This window comes from Dasypus novemcinctus, chromosome 21 (assembly GCF_030445035.2).
Source record: "Dasypus novemcinctus isolate mDasNov1 chromosome 21, mDasNov1.1.hap2, whole genome shotgun sequence".
In the NCBI taxonomy this organism is placed as follows: Eukaryota; Metazoa; Chordata; class Mammalia; order Cingulata; family Dasypodidae; genus Dasypus; species Dasypus novemcinctus.
The window spans coordinates 12,926,480-12,938,629 of record NC_080693.1 but is presented as its reverse complement, the minus strand read 5'-3'; the positions used below and the strand labels follow the sequence as shown (position 1 = coordinate 12,938,629).

The window sequence follows — 12,150 nt, the reverse complement described above, 5'->3', positions numbered from 1 at the left end:
CCACAGGAGTGGACCAGCTTTAAGTACGTGATTTCCAGGGGTACATACAGTCTCAAACCACCACACTGGGTCATACAGTATTTCCATACTCAACATTTTGAGGAACTGCCATCCTTTTCCACCACAGCTGAATGATTTTATGTCCCCGTGAGCAGTGCACAAAGGTTCCAATTTCTCTATATCCTTGTCAGCACTTAGTGGGTGTGCAGTGGAACCTCTTGTGCTTTTCAGTTGCATTTTCCTAATCACTAATGATATCCAGCTCCTTTCATGTGCTTTTTTTTTAATATCTTGTGCATTTTTATATCTTCTTTGGAGAAAGTCTATTCAAGTCCTTTCCCAATTTTTTATAGTGACTTGTTTGTCTCTCTGTTGTTGAGTTTAAGAGTTCTTTACATATTCTGGATACTGTACCCTTATGAGGCATATGATTTGCAACTATTTTCTCCCATTCTGTAGGCTGTCTTCACTTTCTTGATAATGTCCTTTGAAGCTGTTGGTTTTTTGTTTTTTGTTTTTTTTTAAAGATTTATTTTTTATTTATTTCTCTCCCTTCCCCCCACCCCCCCACCAGTTGTCTGCTCTCTGTCAATTCGCTATGTGTTTTTCTGTGACTCCTTCTGTCCTTATCAGGAGCATCAGGAATCTGTTTCTTTTTTGTTGTGTCAGCTCTCCGTGTATGCAGCGCCATTCTTGGGCAGGCTGCACTTTCTTTTGCACTGGGCAGCTCTCCTTATGGGGCACACTTCTTGCATGTGGGGCTCCCCTACGTGGGGGACACCCCTGCGTGGCAGGGCACTCCCTGCCTGCATCAGCACTGCGCATGGGCCAGCTGCACACGGGTCAGGGTGGCCCGGGGTTTGAACCGTGGACCTCCCATGTGGTAGGCAGATGCCCTATCAATTGGGCCAAGCCAGCTTTCCAGCTGTTGGTTTTTAATAAATGCCCTTTATCATGTTGAGAAATCCCTTGCTAACCTTCGTTTTCTGAGTGTTTTTATCCTGAAAGGGTATTGGATTTTTGTGAAATGATTTTTCTGTGTCTATTGAGATGAGCATGTGGGTTTTTTCCCCTTTGTTCTATTAATGTGTTTACTACATTGATTTTTCTTAAGTTGTACTACCCTTGTATTCTTAGGATAAGTCCCACTTGGTGATGGTATATAATTCTTCTACTATATTATTGGATTTGGTTAGCTAGTATTGTTGAGGATTTTGCATTTATATTTATAAGAGATATTGGCCTGTAGTTCTCTTTTTTTATAGTATCTTTTCTGGCTGTGGTATCAGGCTAATGCCAGCATCATAGAATAAATCTGATCCTGGGCTTTTCTTTGTTGGAAGGTTTTTTATTGCTGATTCAGTCTCCTTACTTGTTATATGTCTTTTGGGATTTTCTATTTCTTCTTGAGCCAGTTTAGTTAAATTTTTATTTTATTTTGTTTTATTTATTTTTTTAGGAGGTACCAAGGATTGAACCCAGGACCTCATACATGGGAAGCAGGCACTCAAACCACTGAGCTACATCTGCTCCCCAATGAGAGTTGATTTTTCCATTTGCTTGTTTGTTTTGTTTTGTTTTGAGGATGTATGGGGGATTGAACCTAGGACCTCATATATGGTAAGAAGGCACTCCATCACTTGAACTACATCTGCTCCCCTAGGTAATTTTTGTGTTTCTAGGAATTTATCCATTTTATCTACCTTATCTAATTTGTTCGCATACAGTTGTTCACAGTATTCTCTTAGGATCTTTTTTTACTTCTGTAAAATCAATAGTAATGGCACCACTTTCACTTCTGATTTTAGTTATATACATTTCTTTTTTCTTTTTCTGTCTAGCTAAAGTTTATCAATTGTACTGATTTTTTCAAAGAATCAACTTTTGGTTTTGTTGATTTTTTTCTGTTGTTTTTCTTTCTATATTTTACTTATATTCATTCTAATCTTTATTATTTCCTTCCGTATGCTAGCTTTGGGTTTATTTTGTTCTTTTTCTAGTTCCTTGAGGTATGAAATTAGGCTATTGATTTAAGATTTTTCTTCTTTTTAAATGTGGGCATTTACTGCTATAAATTGCCCTCTAAGCACTACCATCCTTGCATCCCATAAGTTTTGGTATGTTGAATTTTCATAGTTTCATTTATGTCTAATTATTTTCTAATTTTCCTTGTGGTTTCTTCTTTGATCTCATAGTTCTTTAAGAGTATGTTACTGAATTTGTACATATTGGTTGATTTTCTAGTTTTCCTTCGGTTATTAATTTCTAGCTACATTACATTGTGGTTGGTGAAGTGACTTTGCATGATCTCAGTCTTTTAAGAGTGAGGTTTATTTTGTGGCCTAATGGGTTATCCTGGAGAGTGTTCCGTGTGCACTTGAAGAAATGTGTGTTCTGCTGTTGTTGGGAGGCGTGTTCCACATAGGTCTTAAGTAGTTCTTCATTTTGAAGGATACTTATTCTGGATATAGAATTCTTGGTTGGTTGTTTTCTTTCAGCCCTTTAAATATGGCATCCCAGTGCTTTCTGGTCTGCAAGGTTTATGATGAGACACTGGCTGTTAATATATTGAGGATTCCTTGTATATGCTAAGTCACTTCTCTTGCTGCTTTCTAGATTTTTCTCTTCATGTTTCAACAGCTTCATTATAATGTTTCTCAGCATGTTTCTCTTTCACTTAATCCTACGTGGAGGTCATTGAGCTTCTTGGATGGGTATATCCAAGATTTGGCAAATTTGGGAGGTTTTGGCCAGTATTTCTTTATGTATTCTCTCTCTCTCTTCTCCTTCTGGGACTTCCATAATGTGTGTATTGGTCTGCTCAGTGGTGTCCCACAGCTCCTTTAAGCTCTGTGCATTTCTTTTCATTCTTTTTTTCTTTCTGTTCCCCAGATTACATAACTTCAATTGTCCTATCTTCAAGTTTGCTGATTCTTTCTCCTGCCTTCTCAAAGCTAGTGAACTTCTCAGTTACTGTAATTTCAGTTCCGTAATTTCTGCTTGCTTCCTTTTTATAATATCTGTCTCTTTGTTGATATTTTCATTTTGTTTATACATAGTTTTCCTGACTTTCTTTACTCCTTAATTTCTTTGTCCATGGTTTTCATCAGCTCTTTGAGCATATTTAAGGCAGCCCTTGTCTAGAAAGTCAAATGTCGGGATTCCTCTCGGGCGTTTTTGTCATGTTTTCCCCTCTGGATGGGTAACACATTCCTACTTCTTCGTATGCCTTGTACTTTCTGGTTGAAAACTGGAATTTTATAATGTGGTCACTCTGGAAATCAGATCCTCCCTCTTCGGAGTTGCCCTGTTCTTCATTGTTGAGAGCTGTAGTCATCAGTTTGTTTAGTGTGCTTTCCAAACTATGCCTGCAAAGATTGGCATTCCTTGTCATATGTGGCCATTGGTGTCTCTGTTCCCTTACCTTGTGTTTAGGTAGTATTCAGGCAGAGATTTCCTTGAACATCAGGAGCCAAAAAAGAGAGAGAGAGATAGGGAGAGAGAAGAAAAGAGAAGAAGAGAAAAAAACAAAAAGCAGATCCCTTCTCCCCGTCTTTGTAGGTTGGCTCTGTGTTTGCACACTCCTCTGGCAGGCAACCAGACCGTCTGTAGCTCTGCTGTGTCCTTCATTTCTTGCTCACACTGGCCCAGTGACCAGCCAGTGCTGAGGGTCTCCTCACATCTTTTCTGATCACGTGTTCTTTCCTGGGCACATACCTGGCTTCCTGCATTCCCCAGTATTCACCCGGGATTTTTGAATGCCCCTATTTCCCAAAGAAACACTCTACCCAGCTTTTCCTCCCAGGCTTTGGGTGCTGTATTTTATGGCTTACCTGTAATCTTTTGCTTTGGTTAGCTGCAGGTTTTTATTCCCCTTACAATGCTTTTGAGCAATGCCCACCACTTTTCCACCCTGAGTAAGTTCCCTGGTGGATGAAACAAAGCCAGTTATATTGAGTCTGTGTTCAGATAGCCCCCAGACAGATTAGAACAGGTGGATAATTCTTTGCAAGTCTGCACTTCTCCCTCCTTGATCAGGAACCAGGATCTCCACACTGAGAAAGCAGATTGCTGGGGGCAGGTTGGGCAGGGGCAAGTAAAAATGCCACAAAGCTTTCCTACCATTTTTTTTTCTTCCCTTCCCCTCCCCCTCCCCCCCCACCCTGCTGTTTTTGGTGTCTGTGTCCATTCACTGTGTGATCTTCTGTATCTGTTTCTCTTTTTGTTTTCTCTTCTCGTCTTTCTCCTCTAGGGTTCTGAGGGATTCGATCCTGGGAACCTCTGATGTGGAGAGAGGTTCCCTGTCAGTTGCAGCAGTTCAGTTCCTGGTCTGTGCTGCACTTCACCTTGACTCTCCCCTCCGTGTCTCTTTTGTTGCGTCATCATCTTGCCATGTGACTCACTTGTGTGGGCACTGGCTCACGGCCGGGCAACGGCTCACCACGCGATAACTCGCACAGGCACTTGGCTCACCAGGCAGGTACTGACGTGGGCACTTGACTCCCCATCGGGCACTCAGCTCACCACATGGGCACTCGGCTTGCCATGAGGGCACCCTCATGGACGCTCTGCTTGCCATGCAGGTACTTGGCTCACGACACAGGCACTGGCTCACCGCACAGGGACACTTTCTCTTCTTTTTTACCAGGATGCCCCAGGGATCGAACCCAGGTCCTCCCATATGGTAGGCAGAGGTCTTATCACTTGAGCCACATCCGTTTCCTATCCTACCATTTTTAATTGCCTTTTTCTTTTTTTACTTTTTAATTTTTTAAATTGTCTTTTTTTTTAATATAAGAGGTTCCTATATACCCCACATCCCACCCCATCCTTCCTCCCACATCAACACTGTCTTTCATCATTGTGGCACATTCACATTCATTGCATTTGGTGAATACATTTTGGAGCACTGCTGCACCCCATGGATAACAGTTTACATTGTAGTTTACACTCTCCCCCAGTATATTCAGTGGGTTAGGCAGGAGATATAATGTCCAGCATCTGTCCCTGCAATATCATTTAGGACAACTCCAAGTCCTGAAAGTGCCCCCACATCACACCTCCTTCTTCCCTCTCCCTGCCCTCAGCAACTACCGTGGTCAGCGTCTCCACATCAATGATACAATTTCTTCCTTTGCTAGAGTCACAATAGTTCTATTAGTCCACTCTAATCCATATTTTATTCCTCCATCCTGTGGACCCTGGGAATGGTGATGTCCACTTCACCTCTAAATCGAGAGGGGGCTTAGATCCCACATGGATGATGGATGCAATTCTCTGCTTGCAGTTGTAGACTCTCTCAGTTCCCTGGTGTGGTGGTTGATCATCTTCACCTCCCTGTTAGCTGACCTGGGTAAGTCTAATGAACTGGAGAGTAGGATTTGCAACTCTGCTGAGGTTCAGGGCCCAGCTGGCACAGGGCCAGTCCAGAGATTCAAGTCTCCTGAGCATACACCAACTCCAGCATCAACCACAGGTTCAGATAAGTGACAGAAGAGGCATGTGTAGAGAGGTCACATCTGAGTCCAGCTCCATCACACTCAGGAGCACAAATTCCAATAATTGCCTTTTTCTTGGTTTATTAGTTTATTTGCTGTGTTTGTTTTCCAGAGTTCTGACAAAGATAGTCTTGACAATTTGTGCTTGCTTTTCAATATTTCCATGGCGAAAAGGGTACTTGGAGCTGTATACATCATTATTTTCATTGATGCCACTTTCTTTTAATTCTTTTTTTGTTTTGTTTTGTTTTTTAAGATTTATTTATTTCTTTAACCCCCCCCCCCCCCCCCCCGGTTGTCTGTTCTCTGTGTCTATTTGCTGCGTCTTGTTTCTTTGTCCGCTTCTGTTGTCGTGAGCGGCACGGGAAGTGTGGGCAGCACCATTCCTGGGCAGGCTGCACTTTGTTTCACGCTGGGCGGCTCTCCTTACGGGCGCACTCCTTGTGCGTGGGGCTCCCCTATGCGGGGGACACTCCTGCATGGTGCGGCACTCCTTTGCGCGCATCAGCACTGCACATGGGCCAGCTCCACATGGGTCAAGGAGGCCCGGGGTTTGAACCACGGACCTCCCATGTGGTAGACGGATGCCCTAACCACTGGGCCAAGTCCATTTCCCTTTTCTTAATTCTTGAGCCAACACAGACTCCTGATAAATTCTCTTTTTGCTTCATGTGAATTTCATTTCTGTTTCTTGCCACCAAGGAATATTCATTAACACAGGTGACCTGAGAGGTCTGGAATCACCCCCTGCCATGATCCCTGTTTAAATCCTCTTCACTTCTTTCTGGAATGCTGTAGTAACCCAGTGGGACTTATTCTCATCCATCCCCCCCTTCCACCCACCACGAGTGAGCCTCTTACAGTGCAGGCACCTGGACCCATCCTGTGCAATTCCAACCATGTCATTTACCTGCCTGATCCCTTCCTCAAGCCCACTAAGGCATATTAGACCACCCCTTTCTGCCCCAGCTTCATCTGCCCGGCCCCCCAGGTGCTCTGCGACTCCCTTCCCATCAGCCCTCCCGTTGGGAATAGCCACCCCTGCGTCAGGACCTTGGCAGGCCGCGCGACAGTGGAGCTGTAGCTCCACTACAGCTGGGCCCCTCGCCTGACCTCGCTGAGCGTCCTCGTTTGGGAAAACAGGATGGTGCTCAGAGGCTTGCTGAGTCTTAAATAAGATTATTATGCAAAGTTCTGAGCACAGCACCTGGCAAACCTGTCCATCCTGCCCTGCCTTTTTGCCTCTTGATGTCTTTTGCACCACTGGATGGGAATGCTACAAGGCCAAGATCACTTATTGACCGCTGGGGCCCTAAGTCCTAGCTCTGTGCCTGTTCTACATATTTATTGGGTACCTGAAGAAATCAACATGCACTGGGAAAGAAAAGTTTTGGGTTTCCTCAGCTGTTGATGTTCTTTTCTCTTCCTTCAGAATGTGCCAAAGTCTTTCATGCTGCAGGCGCTAAGCTGGTTCTGTGTGGCCGGAACAGGGAGGTCCTAGAAGAACTCACCAGAGACCTTACTGCTTCTCGCGCTACCAAGGTGAGTTTTCAGGGAGGAAGGGTTGCAGTTGATCTGCTGCTGCAGGCATCTGAGGAGAGAGCGGCCCCCTGCCAGGCTGCTGACCTGCAGGGCATCCACGAGGCACACGGTGCCAATGAGAGCAGCAGTGCCCAGAGCCGCAGGCCCCCCAGGCACGCTGCCCTCCACAGCCTCGGGAGCCTGCAGGCCTTATCGGTCACTCAAAGAACGGTCATCACAGCTTCAAGTGCTGACTCCACCGCTCACTAGCACTGGGATCTTGCAGGTTCCTCTGCAAAGGATGCCCTTGTCTCCCTCTTCGCACTGGCTACTTCCTGCTCATCTTCTCTTCCCCTCCTCGTCAGTTTGCTCTCATGTTTAACCCCACTCCACTGGATGCTCTCTAGACTGCTCAGCCATCCGTTTCTCTAGCACTGTCCCTCTTCTTAACATTCTGCATAGTTACAGAACTCTTCTGCCTTCTTTCTTGGACATAAGCTTCAGGAGGACGGGACCCACCTCTCTTGCATCCTGCTGTGTCCTCAACGCCTGGCACCCAGGGAGTGTCTAAGCCTGTCCCATGAATGAACGGAGACACACACCTTGCCTGTGGTGGGTTGTGGTAGCCCTGCCCTGCACAGAGCAGGAAGGCAGCAGGGGAGCCGGGGTGCCCTGCCCAGGGCAGCTCCCAGCCTGGTGGAGGAGGGGCCCTGGGTGCCCACTCTACCCGTTTTCACTTCAGGAGAGAAGTTGCCTAGAGGCAGACTCCCGCAGGCTGCATCCCTCTAGGAGAGGATTGCTGCAGCCGGCCTTGCAGGCCTAGAGGCCCCTCCTGGGACTCCGACAGTGAATTTGTTTCTGTTGAATTTGACCAGGTGCAGACACACAAGCCGTGCATGGTGACCTTTGACCTCGCAGACCCTGACACCATAGTTGCGGCCACAGCTGAGATCCTGAGGTGCTTTGGCTACGTGGACATACTCATCAACAACGCCGGGGTCAGCTATCGTGGTGCCATCATGGACACCACAACGGAGGTGGACAAGAGAGTGATGGAGACAAACTACTTTGGTCCAGTGGCCCTAACAAAAGGTAGCAGTCTTGGATGTAAAAGAAAAAAAAAGGCAAAAAGCACACCGATGTGTGTTGGCCTTCTTTTTACTGTACTTGGCTCCTTTTCAGCTAAACAGCCCCATCCTATTTCACCCTGGAGTGGATGTTGCCATTCCACCTTGGGTGTTTGCTTTTTCCAAGCATTTATTTTCTCTATCTGCTTTCTAGCCTCAAACCAAAATTTGTTCTCCTTTTTGTGACAGCTTCATTTGCACAGCATTGCCTCCATTTTTTTTTCATGGTGTTTGACAACCTTACAAAATGGGGGTGTTTGTATGTCCCGGGACGAAGTCCTCTATAGGAAAAGGGAGCTGAGCTGACCACTAAAGGCCAGCCGGCTGTCAGTCCTGCCTGACAAAGTCCAAGACTAGGTGATGTCCAACAGCACATTTATCCACTCACAGTTCTGGAGGCTGGAAGTCCCAGACCGCAGCGTGGCTGAGCCATGCTCTCTGAAGTCTCTGGGGAAGGCGATGCCCTGTGCCCCTCTCCTGCCTTTTGGCAGTCCTCCTGCTCCTTGGCTCATGGCAGCGTAATTCCAGTCTGTGCCTGTCTTCATCTGGCCATCTTCTCCACCCCTGTGTCTGTCTCTCTCTGTGTCGTCTCCTCTTCTCACAAGGACACCTACTTCAGCAAAACCTCCTCTTAAATTCCATCTGAGGAAGCAGATTTGGCCCAATGGTTAGGGCATCCGTCTACTACATGGGAGGTCCACGGTTCAAACCCCGGGCCTCCTTGACCTGTGTGGAGCTGGCCCATGCGCAGTGCTGATGCGCGCAAGGAGTGCCCTGCCACGCAGGGGTGTCCCCCGTGTAGGGGAGCCCATGTGCGAGGAGTGCGCCCTGTAAGGAGAGCTGCCCAGCGTGAAAGAAAGTACAGCCTGCCCAGGAGTGGCACCGCACACACGGAGAGCTGACACAGCAAGATGATGCAACAAAAAGAAACATAGATGCCCATGCCGCTGACAGCAACAGAAGCAGACAGAGAAACAAGACGCAGCAAATAGACACAGAGAACAGACAACTGGGGTGGGGGGGGAGGCGGGAAGGGGAGAGAAAAAAATAAATCTTAAAAAAAGAAAAAATTACATCTGCTGCAACCCTATTTCCAAATAAGGTACTCAGTTATGTTGGGGGGACACCATTCAACCCATAATACTCTGGCCCCCCTAAATTAATGTTTTTCCCATATATTCACCCTATCCGAACATACTGAAATCGCAATCTTTCCGGCTTCAACTCCAAGTCCAAAATCTCATCTAAATCAGTTATTTAGGTGAGACTTGGGGTACAGTCCACCGTGGAGCAAAATTCATCTCTCCCTGTGGACCTATGAAATCAGAAAACAAGTTATCTACTTTCCAAGTAACAAGGACGGGACAGGCACAGGACAGACCTTGCCATTCCAAAAGGGAGAGATTAGAGCGCAAGAGAGGCCACGGGTCCCCAGCAAGCCCAGCTAGCAGGACAGAGTCCCTCAGAGTCCAGCCCACAGATGGTGCTCTGGCTTGATGCTCTGTCCTCTGGGTGTGCGGGGCAGCCCCTGCCCTCTCTGACCACCAGGGTAGAAGCCCTCCCAGCTCAAGAAGGTCCTCCTGGCCCAGACCCCTTCATCAGTGGCTCTGCCCCCAGAGTTAGGCTTTCTGCATTTTGTCCTATCCCTGTCCCCTTTCAGGCCAAGCTGGCAGTGTTTTGCTGATACAAAACTCTCAAAAACCTGTCTCCCAAGCAGTTCCTGGGAGGTCCAAGTCCCCAGATCACAGGGTCCTGCATAGATTTTTCCTGGATAACTCCCTCTCTGTTCCTGGCTGAGACATCTATGAATCACATGTCTTGTTGTTAGCAAATGGGCGCCTTGCTTCCACTGCATGCTCTGGAAAGGTGGGGCATTTCCTAAATTCCCAAGCGCTGGTTCCTTTTTGCTTAGTAATTCCTTCTTCAGTTGTTTTAACCTCCTGGTTGCTAAAACAAATACCATGCAGTGGATTGGCTTAAACAATGAAAACACACTGGCTCACGGTTTTGCGGCCAGAAGTCCAAAAGCAAGGCGCCATCAGGGCGATGCTTCTTTGCAGGGCTGGCTTGCTGGGGCGGCTGCCGGCCGGCCTCGGTGCTTGGCTCCTCTGTCGCATGGCAGCCTCGGCTTTCTCCTCTGGGCTCTGCTGGCTTCCAGCTGCTTCTGTGGCTTTCTGTGTTTGAATTTCATCTGCGTATAACGGGCTCCAGTAATAGGAGCCTGTTTGAGGAGGGCCACACCTTAACTAAAATCGCCTCATCAAGTGGTCCTGTTCTAGTAGCTTCACACCACGGGAATGGAGTAAGTTTCTTTTTTTTTTTTAGGTATTGGGGGCTGGGGATTGAACCTGGGACTCAGCCACTGAACTACATCAGCTCCAAGTTGTTTTTTTCATTTGTTTTACTGTTTGTTTTGATTTTAGGAGGTACCAGGGATTGAACCTGGGATTCTGTATGTGGGAAGCAGGCGCTCAACAGCTTGCGCAACATCTGCTCCCTGGATTAAGTTCTAAGAACATGTTTTTCTGGGGTACATAGCCCCAAGCTACCATCTTTTCCTACCCACATTTTACTACAAGCAGCAAGGAGAAACCAAGCTGCACTTAGTTTGCTTGGAAATCTCAGCTAAATGTCTAAGTTCATCCCTTACAAGTTCTACTGTCTACCTAACAACACAATCCAGCCCAATTCTGCCATTTTATGACAAGCATCACCTTTCTTCCATTGTCCTATAGCATGTTCCTTCTTTTCATCTGATGCCTCACTAGAATTAATGTTCCTATTTGTAGCAACTTTCTGTTCCCAATGTATGGATTCTCTGATATGACAAAATTTCTTTTCAGCTCTCCTCACTGCTTTCTGAATCTCCACCAGAAATGCTGTTATCATCCGTATTTCTACCAACAGTCTCTTCAAGGCAATGTACCCTTCTGCTGTCAAGTGCCTCAGAATTCTTCCAGCTTCTACCCATTACCCACTCCCAAAGCGGGGTTCACATTGGTATGTACATGTTACTGCAGCACCCTGCTCACCAGCACCAAAGTCTGTTTCCGAGGGCTGGCATAACACAGTGCCCAGACGAAGTGGCTTCAGACAACAGGCACTTATCGACTCACAGTCCTGGAGGCCACAAGTCCCAAAGCAGGGCGTCGGCCGGGCCCCATCCCCTCCAGCGCCTCTGGGGAGGAATCGGCTCCACGCCTGGCTCCTGGCTCCCGCCTCCCGCCTCCTGGCAGTGGCCCGTGCTCCTTGCTGCTCCTTGGCTCGCGGTAGCGTAACTCCATCCCAGGCTTTGCCCGTCCTCACGTGGCCATCTCGTCCCCGTCTCTCTCTGGCCCTTCCCCTCTTACAAGGACACCACCACATTGGCTAGGGGCCCACCCTGCTCCAGTCTGACCTCTCCTTAATTTAACTGATTCTGCCTGGCACCCTGATTCCACACCAGGCCGCATTCCAAGGGGCTGGGGCTCAGGGCTTCAGCAGCTCCTCCTCGGATCCCGCACTCAGCGTTACCCTCCGTCTCCCTCCCTGCTCCCTGTGCCCGTCCTCCCTCCTGGCGGCCTCCTGCTGGGCACCCGAGGCCTCAGCGTTCCAGGAAACCTTCTCCAGCCTCCAGGGCTTCTAGCCAGCCTCGGCTCCGTCTTCTCCCGGAAGAGACGCCCACCTCTGAAGCCCCTCCCCTCTTTCCTCAGCTCTGCTGCCCTCCATGATCAAAAGGAGACAAGGCCACATCGTTGTGATCAGCAGCATTCAGGGCAAAATCAGCATTCCTTTCCGGTCGGCATGTGAGTACTTCCTCCTCCTGTGCCCAAAATGTTTTTGTTTCTTCCTGATAATAAAAATACATGCTCAGTGTCTTGAATTCAGACGTTTCAGAAATGCTCAGTAGAGAAACAGGAAGTGAACCCCTGGGCCGAATGCCTGGGCGTACACCCCCGCTCCGCTCCAGACCCCACGCCCTGGGTGACCCTGGGCAGGTGTCCCCCACACTGTGGTCCTCACCT

General features: G+C 47.7%; 1 protein-coding gene across 4 annotated transcripts in view; it reads left to right on the top strand.

Annotated features, from left to right (window-relative positions):
- The window catches only part of DHRS7B (dehydrogenase/reductase 7B), a 65,952-nt gene that overhangs the window by 45,854 nt on the left and 7,948 nt on the right, over positions 1–12,150 (top strand). For all 4 annotated transcript variants that reach the window (XM_004449694.5, XM_058283328.2, XM_023584972.3 and 1 more), the window contains exons 3-5: positions 6,931–7,040; positions 7,895–8,111; positions 11,839–11,931. In XM_004449694.5, the coding sequence (XP_004449751.1) occupies positions 6,931–7,040; positions 7,895–8,111; positions 11,839–11,931 (420 nt within the window). The remainder of the gene's footprint in view (positions 1–6,930; positions 7,041–7,894; positions 8,112–11,838; positions 11,932–12,150) is intronic.